The sequence below is a fragment of the Sorex fumeus genome, unplaced genomic scaffold, assembly GCF_029834395.1.
Source record: "Sorex fumeus unplaced genomic scaffold, SorFum_2.1 ptg000187l, whole genome shotgun sequence".
In the NCBI taxonomy this organism is placed as follows: domain Eukaryota; kingdom Metazoa; phylum Chordata; class Mammalia; order Eulipotyphla; family Soricidae; genus Sorex; species Sorex fumeus.
Window position 1 is genome coordinate 1843742 of NW_026606244.1, and position 17149 is coordinate 1860890.

Consider the following 17149-nt stretch of genomic DNA (forward strand, 5'->3'; position numbering starts at 1 on the left):
CATGTCTTACATCTGTTCTTCTGAGATGCAGATTTTTCAGTAGAGGTAAACAGGAGTAACATTCACTTAATCTTTCCACAAGAAAAGTGTCATCCTTCCCACCAGGAAACATGTGGCAGTCGTCATCCTAGAACTTCTGCAACTGTGCTGGGTTGGATGAATTCTAAGGCTGTCCCCGCCCAGAAGCTCCTGGGGTTTTGTGCAGTGCCCTGGGCACCTCCTTTCTTCCTTCCGCCCCTTCCTTGGGGGTGAGAATCCCCTGTACCTTGTTCTCAGGGAACCACAAGCCTGAAGCTGTCCCTGAAATAAATCACCTAAAGTTACAGGAACCCTCCGGAAATGCAAATGGAAAACACAGAACGAAAATGCAAATACAGAATGCAAACACACTCCCCGCCAGCCTACCCCATGCTGTGCTCAAAGCACAGACCCAAGCCCCACCAGAAGGGCTTGCAAAACAAGTGCTAGCTAGTGTGTATAGGGGGTGGGGGGTGGGGGGCATACAAAGGAGAGCCTACTCTTTTCTACTCTTTTCGACTTCAGACGGGCTGAGATGCTTGTGTGCCCTTGGGCCTCAGCCCAGATCTCTTCTCTCATCTGCCTCAGTCCTGGTACTAAATTGGTTCAAGGTTTGGAGGAGAGCTTAAGAGGAAAGGATGTTTTGAGTGCTTAAATGCTGAAGTCACCCTAAGGACCCGCGCATAGAACCCTTCTGACCACCAGGGGGCGATGGTAATAGCCTCTGCACTGAGAGCCTCTCCCGGGAAGGGACTAGCAGCGCCTAATGTGTTTACGATCGAGGGACCGGCCCACGAAGGTGTGCTTGTGTGTGTGGGTGGCTACACACACATACAGTTGGGTGCCTGGAGCAAAACATGTTGAAAATCTGCTCTAAGTGCCAGAAAATAAAACCTGCACCTAGCTCTACCATATACTCACAGAACGTAGACGCAGAGTGAACACTGACTTGAAGGAAAATGAGGGAGAAAGATCCAGAAGGACAGTTACATGACAGAAAAGAGGCTCTGGGAGCAGATTCGTGGGATGGTGTGTGTGTGTGTGTGTGTGTGTGTGTGTGTGTGTGTGTGCGCACGTGCATGAATGGCACATATGTGTGTGACTGAGAATAGGTATAGTTATGCTTTCAGGATATGAGTCTGAGTGCATTTGTGTGCATACAAGTGTGTGTGTGTGTTTGTGTGTGTGTGTGTGTGGTATGATGTGTGCACGCACGTGAAGTGTGTATGTGCAGCACTCAATCAGACCTCCCCAGTGCGAGCAGACCTCAAGGAAGTCTGGGTGATACTTCCCCTAGTTCCTGCCCTCTCCTTCCAAACAAACAAACAAAATCATCCCTACAGGTATTTATGGACCCGCTAACTCGCGCCCTCCCCATCAGCATCTGGAAAAGCTCAGACCTGGCCTTTAGAAGGGGCACTGGAGGAAGGTAGGACGGGGGGCAGGACAGGGGGAGCATGCCATTGATGCTGGGAGAAACACCTCCTTGTCTTTGATTCCCCAGACCATGCTGAATGGGGTCCCAACCTGAAAGAACCAAAGCTCGGAGGTGATGGGACTGGCCCAGCAGACAAAGCAGCAGCTCAAAGGACCACTGGGCCAGTTGTCAGCCCGGAGGTCCATTTTGCTGTCCCCACGACTGTTAGAAGCATGCCAGGCCATGGGTCCGAGCAAAGCCGCCCAGCCTCTGGCCAGCAACCCGAACACCAGGCAAGACCTCGTTTGCTGTGGACATCCCTGCAGCAGGTCCTGGCTAGAGTGGCCACAAGGAGGTCGGAGGCTGTAGTGTAAACACTGGGCCAACCAAGGTGTCTCCGTGGCATGGTTTGGGGGTCCACGGGGCAGCCAGTCGTGTGACCTCAGGCAAGTGACCTCTCTTATCTGGACTTTTGTTTTTTCCAATTTTTCTTAACCTGTGAAGTTAGGATGGTCCCATGCGCGACCCCTTGCAGAACTGCACAGCGACTGGAAGAGAGGCGATGAGCAGAGGACCCAGCCGGGTGCGGGAACACAGGAAAGGTACCAGCATCCCCACGGGCGCGGCGCGCCGGGCGTCGGGGGGTGAAGGCGCCCGAGTTCTGGGCGCAGCAGGCTTCCCGAGGTTTCCGAGGTTTCCTCCCCTCTGCCTCCGCGCTCTGCGCCCTCCCTCCCTCCCTCCGACTCTCCGTCGCTCCAGCAAAGTTCCCAACTTAGTCGACACGACTCGCGGCTCAGCCAATGGGAGGCGGAGCTGCCGTGTATGTGTGAGTGTGTGTGTGCGCGCGCGTGTGTGTGTGTGTGTGTGTGTGTTTCCTTTTTTTTTTTTCGTGGGGGGTGGCGGTGGTGCTGGTGCCGGTGCTGGTGAGCCGGGAGGGGGTGGGCCCCGCGTCTCCGGAGTCGGCCCCGCTCGGTGAATGGAGAGAGCCCGCGCCGGCCCGCTGCCCCCGCCGCGCTCCCGAGCGCCGTCGCCAGCCGGACCTCCCCGGGCGCCGGGCCCCACCGCGCGCGCCCCAGCTGCCCGCCGCGGGCGCCGGCCGGCCGGGCCAGGGGGCGCTCGGCACCTGGGCACCCCGAGCGATGCGCCGCGGGGCAGCAGCGCCCGCCCCGCCGATGGAGCTGCCGCCGCCGCCGCCGCCGCCGCCGCCCGGCGCGCCCCGCGCCGCCCGCGCCCCGAGCGCCTGAGCGCGCCGCCCGCCGCCGCTCCTCCTCCCGCCGCCGCTCGTCCGCGCCGGCGACTCGGACGCCCACCCGGCGGGCCGCCCGCGCCCCCCGCGCGCCCCCCGGGCCCCGCCGAGGCCGCCTGGCTCGCGCGCGGGCCCCCGCGCACCATGGGCCCCGGGCGCACCGGGGCCGGAGCCGCGCTGCGCGCCCGCCTGGCGCTGGCCTTGGCGCTGGCGAGCGTCCTGAGCGGGCCCCCCGCCGCCGCCTGCCCCACCAAGTGTACCTGCTCCGCCGCCAGCGTGGACTGCCACGGGCTGGGCCTCCGGGCGGTGCCTCGGGGCATCCCCCGCAACGCCGAGCGCCTGTGAGTACCACCTCCGCGCCCCCCCCCCCCCCCCCACCTCGCCTCTCTCTGTCTCTCTCTCTCCGGGCCACCCACCTGGGTGCCCCCCTCTCTCCAGACGCCAGAGCCTGCGGCTTCCTCGCCTCCGCTCCATCAGTCGCCCGGGAGTTGGTGGTAGTGATGGGGGAAGTAGGTAGGGGGTCTGGTCTTGGGTAGGTTAGCGGGGTGGGGGCAGGTCTAGAAGCCCCCACCCCGCTCCCTGTGATGGATAGAGCGCATCGCCTCTCGGGCCAAACGCAGGGCCCGCTGACAGCTTCCAAGGAGAGGGCTGGCAGGAGGCGACGGGAGGGAAAGCTGCAGCCGGGAGGCCTGAAGGGTGCCCGGGAGGGGTCCGCGGGCTCGTGTACACGGGGGGGGGGGGGGGGGAGCAAGAAAGCCCAGGAATGATGATGGGGCGTCAGGGCGGGGAGCGGACAGAGCGGGCTGGAGACTGTCACCCGCTTGGAGATCAGAACGGGGCCGTCGGCGCCCTCGCTGCCAGTGCAGGAAAAGTTGAGTGTGTCCGGAGGTCTAACTTCTGGAGGAACCCAGCGGCGTCAGAGTGGGTGCCTGCACTAAATAAATAACATAAGATTAAAAAGAAAAAAAAAGCGTGCTTGGAGCGCAGCCTCGGAGATGATGCCCAAGTTGCAGCCCCGGTGAAAAAAAAAATTTTTTTTATGGCGTGATTATAAATGCCTCCCCCCCCAAAGGTCCAGAGAATGGAAATGCTGACAGCCCTTTCAATGAGACCGAGGGCTATAATCTTACAAACCGCACTCAGCCTCAGGATCTGGGGCTTGGCAACAGGAAGAGAGGCACTTGGAGAGTGGGGTGGATTGACACTCGTTTTAACCCCAATTGTGCAACCAAATATTTACTTTTCATATGTCAACGTTTTTGGAAACATTCACCATTTTGATCCTCGGACCAAATTCAAAAACTTGGACTCCGGGGTGGGCTCTTCCTGAACTATCATTGGTGGGGGGAGGGGAGAGGAAAAGGGGGTTCTCTCTAGCCTGGGAACACAGCCCAGAGAGGGTGAGGGTTTGCTCTGGTGGGTAGGCTCCCAGTCCCAACCTCCATGTAGTCACAGAGTGGGTGCCTGCATCTTGGAACTGTGCCCTCTGTTTGGGGCCAGAGCAGAGTGGCCTTGAGACCAGAGGAACTGTCCAGAAGTGGGTTAATCCAGTTAATCACCTGTTAAAACCCTTTCTTATTCCTCAGGTGTTTCTTGGACTAAATCATTCTCTCTTCCCTTCTGGAATTTGTCTTTGGCTCCTGAAACATTTTTTTTCCCTCCCCCTAAGTGCGGCGCTTACTCTGTGGAATCCAACGGTGTCGTTCTCCAGGGTTCGAGCCGAACCTCGCGTTGCCAATTCAGAAAGGGGAAATGACTGGCTGCAGGTTAGTGGCCCTAGAAGGGTTGGCCACCAGATTGCTACAACTTCATCCAGATGCGATTTTTCCACTCTCCCAGTGAGCAGCTGGTTCGGCGGTATTTTTTTGGGATGCCTACATTCCGTTTTCTCCTCACACCCCGTTTGGCTTTACGACTTGGTCAGATGCTGCTTTCTGGCCTCACCTGGGTCAGCTCATTGAATCTCTCCAACTGTCTTCCTAGTTTCTAGGGGATGCTTGTCGGTCACTTGACAGTGAAATCATCCTGTCATTTGTTCAAGGTCAGGTTGCTGGCTAAGCATTCGAATCGGAGCTTCCTGGCGCCTGTGTCCACACCCCCTCCCACCCTACCAGGCATTCTTGGAAGAAGGGTCAATTTGGGCCACAATCTCGAAACAGATGGCCCTGGGAAGGTTCTAGCAGAGCTTGGGCCTCGCTGCACACTGCTTTGGCTGCTAGCACAGAGACGTGGAGCAAATGCGGGCTTTGCCTTGACATTCACACTCTCCGCTGTGAGGTCTGGAATCCCCCTGCCTCCCATCTTCAAAATCGTCTTGATCGTTTGGGAGACGGGGGGGGGGGGGGGGGGGGAGGGGGGGGGCGGACCTTTCCATTTCTGGCACGAAAAAGTCCTCTAGCCCTGCTGCCAGCTTGCCACCTGGCCATCACCTCTCCAAGGAGGCCTGGAAAGCTTGGGAATGCCCATCTGTTCTATCACGGGGGGAAACAGTGGACAGTGGCACCCGGGGTACTGCCACGGGCTCCCTGCTGTAGTCATGGGAATTGGCACTGTAGCACTGTCCTCCCGTTGTTCATCGATTTGCTCGAGCGGGCACCAGTAACGTCTCCATTGTGAGACTTGTCGTTACTGCTTTTGGCATATCGAATACACCACGGGGAGCTTGCCAGACTGCCGTGCGGCGGGATACTCTCGGTAGCATGCCGGGCTCTCCGAGAGGGAAGAAGGAATCGAACCTGGGTCGGCTGTGTGCAAGGCAAAGGCCCTACCTGGTGTGCTATCGCTCCAGCCCGTGGGAATTGGCAAAATCAGAAATCTTTGAGAATAAGAATCTCACGCACCTTAGTTTTGCTCACTGGTGCTACTTCTATTGCGGGGGTGGTGATGGCCAGCCCCTTTTGCTCATCTCATTCCTGCAGGGAAGAGGGGACATGCCGGGTGGGGGTGATTGCAGGGTGAAGGCAGGCCCCCCACTAATTTTTCCCACCTACACCCTATCTTGGTTCACTCAGTTGGAACGTTTCAATCTCCCAAACCCTTGGGGACTATTTGGCATTTCTAAGATATTCCAGGCATTTCTTTCGGGAGGAATTTCTCATTTATACCTCCCTTCATTCATTCAACAAACATTATTGAAGCCCCTGCTGCATTCCAGTGACCGTATATAAAACCACTGCGTATACAGGAGAAACCCAGTGCTTTCAGCTTAAAGAATGTAAGCAAAGGATGGAAAGACACTTCGGCTTGGAGCCTCCTCTACTTCCAAGGGGCTCATTTTTCCTGGCCCAGGGTTTTTAGCACTGCCACTTGCTTTAGACCCTCTGCAAGTCCAGTTTTCTGATACCAAGTGTTTTAAGTTGTGTGTTTGTAATCAAGAAGCAGCTTTTCCCCCATTTTCTCCCTCTTCATTCCTGCTCCTCTACCTTCCAAAGAGAGGGTGTGTGTGTGTGTGTGTGTGTGTGTGTGTGTGTGTGTGTGTGGTGGAGCGGGGAGGTGGTTCTTTTTCTCTGGGCATCTTTTGACTTCAGAGACCTCATCTCGTGGAATTACATTAAGAACTTTGCATGGGGGATGGTACGGGGACCGTTTGGACTTTGCCTGGAATGGGGTCTTTGAAATTGAGTTCACCCTTAAGCTGGTATCTGAGCTTGGGGGTCTGTGTTCCAGCTTCTTCCTTACAACGTCAGCACCCCCAGAGAAAGAGAAACGCTGTCACTTATAAACTACCCGCAGTTCTCTCTCCCCTGCCCGAGGTGACACCCCAAGAAAGCAAAATAAACGCTGAGGCACAGGACTCGGTATAATTTATTATTGGAGCAGCACAGATAGAGGACAAGAGGAGAGGAAATGAATGGTGGTGTCTGAAATAAAACATTTACCATGGAGCCCAGAGTAAACAGATGTCGCGTTTACCCTTTTGAGTACAAAAGGAGCCCACAGCTGTAATTCCTCTCTAACCACGATCTTGGCCTGGAGAAGGAGATGAAAACGAGGTCTCATGTGGGGGCCCCTGCTCCCTGTCCTGCCTTCAGGCAGGAGGAGACCCACTTCTCACCCATGGCGACGTGCTGGCCTCAAGTGCAGGGACGGGGCAAGGGTGGACATCTTTGGTCTTTTTTTTTTTTTTTTTGCTTGGCTCCAGAACTTGCTGGAGACTGCTGTATTTAAATAAACATTTCCTGTTTGCGAAGGAAAACGGGCGAAGGGCTGAAACGTGAGAATGTGGTAACTTAATTTTCTCCGTCACTCCAGATGACGGCAAGCTTCGCCGGTGGTGGGGTCCAATAAAAACCAACACTGTGTCACAGGCTTTCCCTCGCTTGACCACAGAGGTCCAGAGGTCAAGTCGGAAACTTTCCAAGACACTCAGAGGCGGAGGCTGGTGTCCTGGTACTCCCAGCCCTCAGGGGCAAGCCCGTGAGTCATTAGGCCTCTGGGGCTCACTCTGGGGGTATTGCCCTTTGGGGGAAAAAACTCAGTGTTCTCCTGGAAGTCTTTGGGGCAGGATGTGGACAGCTGAGCCCCCCTACCCCCCAACCTCTGGGACACCCACCAACCTGACTTCTCTTGACCTCATTTTCCTGCAAGTAGAACGAACTCTAACTCTTTGAGTACTTTTCTGACCTGGCCTGCGGTTTGCTGGAGAACTGTTATGTTCTCCTGTGCCTAGAAAAAAAAATTGCTTAGCATATAGTTGGTTCTCAGCAAGTGTGTGTGGACTGAAAGAATGAGTCTCAAAAATGTAAGTCTCTCCTTAGATTTTTTTTTTTTTGCTTTTTGGGTCACATCCAGCGATGCTCAGGGGTTACTCCTGGTTCATGCACTCAGGAATTACTCCTGGTGGTGCTCAGGGAACATATGGGATGCTGGGAATCGAACCCAGGTTGACTGTGTACAAGGCAAACGCCCTACCTGCTGTGCTATTGCTCCAGCCCCTCTTGTTAGATTTTTTGGGGGGAGTCACACCCAGCGGTGCTCAGGGGTCCATCCTGGCTCTGCACTGGGGAATTACTCTAGTGGTGCTCAGTGGACCCTATGGGATGCCGGGAATCAAACCTACGTGGACCACGTACAAGGCAAACGCCCTCTCCGCTGTACTATCACCCAGGCCACTTCTCATTAGATCTTAGAAAGCAAAACGGGCAACTCTGGTTTTCCAGTTCTACACAGGGCTCCAGGCTACTTCCCCGGAGCGTCTTCCATGAGTTACTGAGGGTTTCTCAATTGTGGACTGAAATGATTTTTACCTTCATCCTCATCAGGACTCCTAAGGGGTGAGCCACTCTGGAATCCGGTTGCCAAGCCCCGCGTAGCAACCTCCCCAAAACTCCTACTGCGTACAGGCCCGGTGAGAAAGAGTCAGGAATCCCGAGCGCTGGGAGCGAGCCCGGGACGCTAATCAGGAGCTCATCGGTGGCAGCCACCGCTCTCTGGTTGCTGATTGCTGCTCTTTGTGTATTAATTGGTGCGTTGGTCTGATTATTACGAAGTTTTGCTTTCACTGATCATCTGGGTCTCATATTATTTCTGCTTCTGTTTTTTTTTCTCCCCATTCAGACTGTTATTTTGTTTCACTCCACTGCTGTTTGTCCTCTCTAAGGAACTATGGGTCCCAGAGGCGTGCCAAAGCCCTAGCAGTTCAGGCATGGGCTTCAGACAGGCCGCGCTGATTTGGATTCTGGCGCAGTTTAGTCTTTGCTCTGCACCCTGGCAGGTGATGCCAGTCCCCTGGGCTGCAGTTGGCTTGCTCCCCGAATGCCATCTTTACACCACCACCACCATACCCCCCTCCCTCACTGTATCACTGTCATCCTGTTGTTCATCAATTTACTTGGGCGGGCGCCAGTAACGTCTCTATTCCTCGCAGCCCAGAGATTTTAGCAGCCTCTTCTTACTCGTCTTTTCCCAACGATTGGAGGCTCTTTCAGGGTCAGGGGAATGAGACCTGTTGTCATTATTGGTTTTGGCATATTGACTATGCCACGGGTAGCTTGCCAGGCTCTGTCCGTGTGGGCGGGATACTCTCAGTAACTTGCCGGGCTCTCTGAGAGGCATATATTTATATATTTCTCTCTATGATTTGTTGCCTACTGTCTGAGCCCCATGAAATATGGTGTGGCAATTATGGAAAATGGGTATTAAGTGTCCGGAAAGCGGCCTGGAGTGTGGCAGCAGTTGGGTAGTGGAGGTCGGCTGCCAGGGCTGAGTCCCTTGGGGCGGGGAGGACTCTCACCTGCCCCACTCTGGGACACCTGGAGTGAAGACAGCCTGGCGCACAGTCCTCCCTGAGGTATAGCTGTGATAGTCAAACTGACTCTGTGGGGGTGGCTTGAACGTGGTCCAAAGCACTTCGCCTCAGGTAAGGCACTCGGCGCAGTACCCAGGCCGCTCATCTGAATATTCCTCTTGAGGGGGGAAGTCGAGGAAGAGCTGAGCACTAACAACATCAGGCCTCTGCAATTTTTTTTTTTTGGTTGGGGGGTTGGAGCGATAGCACAGCGGATAGGGCGTTTGCCTTGCACGCGGCCGACCCGGCTGACCCAGGTTCGATTCCTCCACCCCTCTTGGAGAGCCTGGCAAGCTACCGAGAGTATCCCGCCCGCACGGTAGAGCCTGGCAAGCTCCCTGTGACGTATTCGATATGCCAGACACAGTAACAACAAGTCTCACAATGGAGATGTTACTGGGCCCACTCAAGCAAATCGATGAACAACGGGAGGACAGTGACAGTGACTGGGGGGGTGCATGGGCGGTTTAGGAGAAGATGTTGTATCACATCCAGCTGTGTCCAACACCTGGCTCTCTGTTCAGGGGTCCCTCAGCAGTGCTTCTTGGGGGGACCTGTGCCGTGCTGGGGATGAACTGGGAACTGGCCACATGTGACACAAGCGTCCACAGAGTGTTACTGATCGCCACGAAACTGTTCTTTCCACTTCATCCCAGGTCCTTCCAGCTTGGAGGGGATGAGGTGCCCGTTCCGAGTGCGTCCCGGAGGAAGCCCCACCTTGCTCACGGGCTCCACCCATCCCATCCCGCTCCCCGCTTGCTTCCCTTCCTCACCAGCCGGCGAAGTCCAGCTTGGCCCCTGCTCCGTACGAAAGGGAATAAGGCTGAAGTGGTTTATATCTTTTCCGTGGGTGGGTGGCTTTGTGACCTGTTTAAACAAGGAATGCATTTATTTATTTATTTTGTGGAGTTGGATTTTCATTGAGAATGTTTGGCCCTGATTGCTCCCCCCACCCTCGCCCCCCGCCCCCATGTTCATTCCATCTTTCCCTAAATTCCTCCTTTTAGTGACTTCTCCTATCTGTTGTTGTTCCTGCTTTTACTTGAAACAGCTGTATTTACTAGCCTGCTCCACCCTCATTATGTAAGGTGGTCCTTAACCCTTTTGAGAACTGCCGAATGTTCAAAAACAATAACAAGGCACGAGGGTTGTTTTCTCTCTCTCTCTCTTCCTGGACCACCCCTAATTCTGGGTAGGGAGGAGGCAAGTGCGTGTTCTGCCCTAGGGCATGGTGTTGAGTTTTCAGGGTTCTCTGCTGTTTGTCGTTCTCCAGCCTGGCATCCAATTTGCCCCACTCAAGGTGGGAGGGGGCCACATAGGAGCCCTCTGCTGCTCTGTTCTGATGACCCGGACGGTGCTCTCCTCTGGCCAGGCTGCCCGAGGCTGTGCCATCCTTCCCATCCTCTGGGGTCTTTGTATTTCAGTGTCCAGCAGCATATTGGATACAGTGTTCCCTGGGATACTTCGGTCACAAGGGAGTGATGGAAAGTCCTCCATACCAAGTGACTGCCGGAAGGCGGGAGCAGTGACCGTCTTGGTGGCAGAGGTGTTGTACTATGGGCCCACACAGGGTGCAAGTGTTCATTTCATAATTTACTAGCCGGGAGCACCTCAGTTTTTGCGTTTATTCAATGGGAATAATAATAACACCCCTTCACGGCATGCTGGAGTATTGAATTTGCTCGAAAAGGCTCACTGGACCACAGTGCCTGCTCCACTAATAACTCAGTTGTTATTTCTCATCATCATTCCCATGAACCCCCCTCTTCCTTTCAGTGTATGTTCAAGAAAAAGCCTGATCTGTCAAAATGGACTTTTAGGGGTTAGAGCAATAGTATAGCAGATAGGCGTTTGCCTTTCGTGTGGCCAACTCAAGTTCAATCCCCGACAACTCATATGGTCCCCCAAGCATTGCCAGGAGTAATTTCCGAGTGCAGAGCCAGGAGCAATCCCTAAGCATCGCTGCGTGTGACCCAAAAAGCAAAAACAAAAACAAAACAAAAAACAAAAAAAAAAACAGGACTTTTAGGTCAGAAAGGCTCTTTTTGGCCAAACATTGTCACGTGCAGGTTGATTTTTTCCATCAACATAATTTGAAGGAAAGTGGTCATTCTCCTTTTGCCAGTTCTCCCTAAGTCAATCTAGTCCACTTTCAAAAACAGTTCTAATGAAAAAAGTTTTTTGTTTGTTTTAGGGGCTCAACTTAAGTTGCGTTGATGGCGGCTCTTGGGAACAAATCTCCTTTTCCCAGATGACAGGATCTTGGGAGCTCTGATTGCTGTTGAGTTTCTCACTGCTTCAGGCTTCTCTTTTCTTCCCCAGACTTTTATTTTTAAATTTTTATTAGTGAGACACCATGAGGCACAGTTGTAGACTTACAAATTTTGTGCTTGGGTTTCAATTATACAATGATCGAATACCCATCCCTCCACCAGTGCCCATTTCCCACCACCATGGGTCCCAGTATCCCTCCCACCCCCATCCCCCCATCCCACCCTGCCTCTGTGGCAGGGCATTCCCCTCTGTTCTCTCTCTCCTTTTGGGTGTTGTGGTTTGCAAAAGAGGCAATGGGTGGCAATCATGTTTGGTCTAGAGTCTACTTTCAGCATGCTTCTCCCACCCTGCTTCCCCAGACCTTTATAACCACTTCAGCTACTGGCCTTGTTCGTAGTTTAAAAACATTCCTCGCTACCTTCCCCGCTCTTAGTTACCTTCGGCTAAAGAGACTCCCGTCTCCTTCCCTTGCGTTGGCTGGCATGAGACCATCCGTTCCCTCGCTCACTTATTTGCCTTCTGTCAGAGCACGTTAAAGGGACATTTTCACTTCCCATCCCGGGCCTGGCTCCCTGCCACAGACCTCAGTTCCCGTGACTCCAGCCCTACCTCCTGCGGGTGTATACCCGCCTCACAGGCTTGTGCAGTTGACTTTTTGGAGTCCAAGTGCAACGCTTTGTATTTATCCCGATTAAATGTTGGCAAATAGTTACATTTCATCAGCTTTTCAGGAACACGTTCTGTTTTGACTTTCTCATCTAGCCTCTTAACCATTCCCCATTTCCTCTGCAATCTCAGTGAGCTCGCCCAGGTTGTCCAGTATAATAAGTAGGGTCCTCCCTGCCGTTTTCAGCCGTGGGTTCCGACTTTTCCTGCAATCCTGGGTTTGGATTACGTGACTGCATCTCTCAGTTCTGTTTGGCCGGTTTGCTCAAAATGTTGCGGTCTTATTGGCTTATGGCATATTCGTTCCTTTGGGTTCTAGTGCTCACATTTTCTCAGGAATTATTTCCTAGTAATTCTTAATCCCTTTGCTTGTTGAATGAGTCTTCTTATTTTTCATAGCATTTTTACATTGTGACTTTATTTTCATTCTTATCTTGCTAGGTTGGGGCCAGAAACCCTACCACCATGGGCAGTGGGGGGTGGGGATGTGCGTCTGTGTTTGCCTAAGTCTCTGTGTGTTCCCATATTGTCATTCTCATCTTCAAGCCATTTTAACCTGAGAACTTAGGCTCACCTGTCAGGAGCAGAGCTTGGCTCCACTTTCCCCAGTGATGCTTTGTACCCCCTGGGATGCCTCTTGCACAGGGCATGTCCTCCTGGAAACGAGAGGCCGAAGAAGAGGAAGCCCAGAAGACTGATGCCTACTGACTTCTCAGGTCGCTGTAAATAATCAAAGTGACAAGAGTCTCCCCATTTATTGAGCCCCTTCCTTGTTGCACCTGGCAATGCTCTCACACGTTATGTGTGTGGACTCATATAACACTCTCCGGACTCATGCTCCACGCCTGGGCACTGTGTCAGCAGGGGAAGCAGCGTCCCCAGGCAGGCACAGGAGAGTCAGGCTTCCTCCAAGTAGACTGGCCTGCAGTCTGTTCCTCACGCTCATGCTATTCCTCTGCAAAGCTTTCAAGGTGCCCCCCCACCACACCACTTTCCTATTTTCCAAATTCAAAGCAAGCAAGCAATTGGCCCTCCCGTTGATCGTCGATTTGCTCGAGCGGGCCCAGTAACGTCTCCATTGGAGACTTTGTTGTTACTGTGTCTGGCATATCGAATACTCTCGGTAGCTTGCCGGGCTCTCCGAGAGGGGCGGAGGAATAGAACTCGGGTCGGCCATGTTGGCCGCTTGTAAGGCGAACGCCCTACCCGCTGTGCTATCGCTCCAGCCCTTCCAAATTCAATTCCAGACAAATGGCTCAAAGATGACAAGCAGCAACCGTGAGTCTTGTTGAATCACTGAGTACCAGTTTGAGATGTCAGAAGATGAAAGCCAGCATTGTGTCCCAGGTCCCCAGGGCAAAGGCCCCATATCCAATGCGGGGTAGTAGGTGATGCATTTAAATTGGAGCGGGAATGACAGACGGGGGTCCCCTAGGTAGACGTGTGAGTGAGGCTGGGGCTTGCAAAAGTTCACCGTGACATAGAACCTAATTTAAAACGGGCTGGAGCTGTGTTTTAGGAAGTCCTGTCTAACAGGGACCTTTAGGGGAGAATACACGGGATGAAGTCTTAGGAAAAATACAATCAGGGTTGTGCGGCTGATTATTATTTTGCATTTTGGATTTGAGGTTTCATGTTGGATCTGAGGTGGGGGTAAATCCTCTGTGGATAACCCAAGGATTATCTTCAGCAGATAAAAACCCCCCACGAACATACCTGATGAGACTCCCTCACCAGCGTTTCCCCCCTCTGAAATCTGCACCCAATTTTGGCAGCGGTTGTTCCCTTTTGCAATTTGATGAACCAATTGGCCTTCCCTTAGCCTCGATGTCTGTGGTCCCTTCCACCTTGAGATGGGGCCCTGCTTACTCAGGAGTATTTAAGATGCATCCTGGCTGGAGCCTCGCGTCTTAATTTTTCACAGCCTTATCTCTGTGGGGGTGGAAACTCGTCTTGTCCGAATCACCCGTCGGGGTTCCTGACCCCTGATTCATTCTGCATTTTGGCAGCGGCGTGCACTTGTGGTTCCTGAAAGTTTGCCAGCACCATTAGCCACCCACCTTGACTCCCTCTTGGGGCTTTTGAGTTTCTTAGTGGTTCCTGTCAGCTACCTGGCATTCCCTTGCTCCTTCGCCTTCTAGAATTTGAGACTGCTGTACTCAGACTGGTCTACATGGTGGGTCCCGTGTATGGTTCTCCTCTGTTGTTCTGAAGCCCGTGGCCTTGTACCTGGATGTATGCTCTTTGGGCTTCTCCTTGAGCCTCGGCTTCTCATGGCCCTGGCCCTGGCCCTTTGTGGATTATTCCTTGCCCTCCCTGCCCTTCATATAACTCCCCTTCATCTGAGCTTTGAATTTGGGGGTGCCACCGTCCAAGCCTTAAATCCTAAAATGGGATTTTAGGAGTGTCTTTTGGGTTTGACCTTTGTTGGAGAGGGGAGGCTTCTGGTCTATGGAAATCGCCACAGACTTAATCTTCACGGTCAGTGGGAACCTTTCAACCGCCCAGGGATATTAAGGCCCTCCAGGACAGGCCTGTGGACCACCAGACACTTAAAACGGTGATTCCCAAATGGTGTATCTGTGGACCAGGCTGGTGTGCAGGTTTAAAATCATTGACTTCCATGGGGCTGGAGCGATAGCACAGCGGGTAGGGCATTTGCCTTGCACACGGCTGACCCGGGTTTGATTCCCAGCATCCCATATGGTCCCCCGAGCTCTGCCATAAGTAATTCCTGAGTGCAGAGCCAGGAGTAACCCCTGTGCATTGCTAGGTGTGACCCAAAAAAGCAAAAAAAAATAAAAAAAAAATCATTGACTTCCAACTTGCTCCATAGCTGCCTGCAGTACACCTAGAAGCTAGAACAAATTATTCAGTGATTGAAAATCTTAGCAATGATGGCTCTACTGGAGACTTTTTCTGCTCAGAAATGTGTCGCCGAAGTTTCTGGATTGTCCAGTATTGACACTAATTTTCTCCTCTCCATCTTCCCACCTCTGGGATGGAAGAAGATAGGTGTCTTAGATGTGGTTTTCTAAATGGTATTCATGAGAAACCAATGGGAAATACAATTTGATGTAACAACGAATGAGTAAAAAAATTTAAAAAGCCCAGACAACTAGACAGAATCACAGAATCCTGGTTTCCATCATTTGATTTTAATTTTTAATTGCAGAACCCTGTAAGAGATTCTTTCTAAGTCTCAGTGATCTCAAATGTAACCTTTACATGGTAGGAATAACATTTCTCTCATGAGACTGATGCACGGTTTAAATGAGATCAGATGTTTGCAAATGCTTCCTCCATTTAATTTCTACACTCTGACCCACCGACTCCTTCCTATGTCTGGCAGATGATCAGGGTTCATCTTAGCGTCTTACATTTAAGGTGGAGAAATCTAGGTGAGCCCAAAAAGTTTTGCTCAGAATCTCTCCCATGCTTAGATTTTTCTCTTGGGTTTTCCTTTTCACTTACTAAGAAACATTCCCTTAGCAGGAAAATGCAAATACAGCCTTACCCCAGCCTTTTCATCTGGCTGGCCAGGTGGCATTTAGATGACTTTATGGCCGACTGGGTCTTCAGTGGCAGGCAGGTTCCCAGACTGTAGAACTAAATCCAAGGCTTCATGAAAGATGGAGCCATTGCAAAGCAATATTGAACGCCTACTGTGTGCCAGAAATGACAATGGTTAAAGCAAAAAGTACTGTTCTTGTAACTGGCTGTTTTTCGCGAAATGAATTGGGGAGGCAAAGGCCACCATGCTAGGGTTAGAGGAAACTTACAGGATGTGGGGGACTTACTGGAACAATGAAGGAGTCAGCACCAAAGCCCGTTGGAACCGAAGAAAAGCAAAGTCCCACTCATCCCTTTTAGTTAGTACAAATATTCAAATATTCAGAAAGACTCACACATCGTTAAAAAAAAAACAGCAGCAGAATTAAAAAGAAAAAACAACTCATGGGGAAAATATTAATCTGAGAACAATTGTATCCGAGAAAGCATTCAAGTATGCCTCGGCACTAGCTGGCAAACAGCGTAAGCTCTGCATTGTATTAGGGTTCTGACTCGGTGTACAACACTGACCTTATTGGAGAAGCATTTCATAATCACGGACACACCACACAGCCACGTTCGAGGCCAAGAGGAGAGGAAGCGCCCGTTCGGGGAGGCCAACACCCCCTGCCCTGAGGCTGGTCCAGCTGTAACTTAGACCACAGGAGGTTGTTTTTCCCCCCGGGTGGTGGTATCCATCCACGTATTCTCTCTGAGGCTTAACTAAGCAGGTAGGAATTTCCCCAAGGGGAAAGGAGGAAGGGAAAGGGAAAGAAAAGTTGCTGTTGGAGCAGGTTTGACTAAGAGCTGGGTAAGACTTGGGCTCTGAGAACTTCCATCTGGTCCGGTTTCTTCGGGGGGGATTCTATCTTGGTCTGGCAGTGTGTGTGTGTGTGTGTGTGTGTGTGTGTGTGTGTGTGTGTGTATGTGTGTTGTGAGAATGGGTCTCAGCATTCCGCAGGTCCTTCAGAGTGAAGACTCAAGGCTGGCAACAGCCCTCAGAGGTGGGCACATGCCATCTCTGCCTGCTCGAAGCTGGCGTTTCCCTTCCCATCTGTTGCCAGCTTACAAGCCCTGAATTTCTGCCACGGAATTCTATTCTGTGCCTCCCCCGTCTCGTTTCTTTCCCAGGCCAAGAGTTTTTCAGGCTTTCGAGGGTCCCCCCCCCCACCCAAGCATCTGGTTTACCTGGTCCCCACCACTCCCAACCTACCTGGAATGAGGAACGTCTTGGAGCAATAAAGAGGTCGGGTTGTGGGGGCTCTGCTCTGTGGCACATTTCTGCTTCCATCACAGCATTTGGTCTTCAATCAAGATTCCCTTGCAGCCACAGGAAGCTGCCACCAAGCTTGGAAGCCAGGGAGACAGAGGAGGGACTGGATTTAGTGCCGAAAACCCAGGAATAATGAAGAACCAATGGGGAGGGCTGCCAGGTTCCCAGTTTCGGGTCGCCCATGATATCTTGAGGGCTCTGAGTATCAAGGTAGTTTGTTAGGGTCTAGAAAGGGAAGATCCCAGTGAGAGGGTCACTGTTAGGGAAGGAGCCGTGGGGGCCAGGGCTGGGGGAAGGACTCAGAACCGGAAAGAAGACCAGTTCCTGCCTGGGAGTTTTTAATGCCACCAGCGACTGGCCCCCACCCCCCACTCATTACTTTATACCACAAGATGGTAACCAATCTGCTCTGTTTAT

The 17149-nt window shown here is 52.5% G+C and overlaps 1 protein-coding gene across 1 annotated transcript in view; it reads left to right on the forward strand.

Moving 5' to 3' along the window:
* The first annotated feature begins 2810 nt into the window (after positions 1-2810).
* SLIT3 (slit guidance ligand 3) overlaps positions 2811-17149 on the forward strand; it is a 514410-nt gene continuing 500071 nt past the window's right edge. The window contains exon 1 of the mRNA XM_056107963.1: positions 2811-3022. Within this exon, the coding sequence (XP_055963938.1) occupies positions 2826-3022 (197 nt within the window). The 5' untranslated portion in view covers positions 2811-2825. The remainder of the gene's footprint in view (positions 3023-17149) is intronic.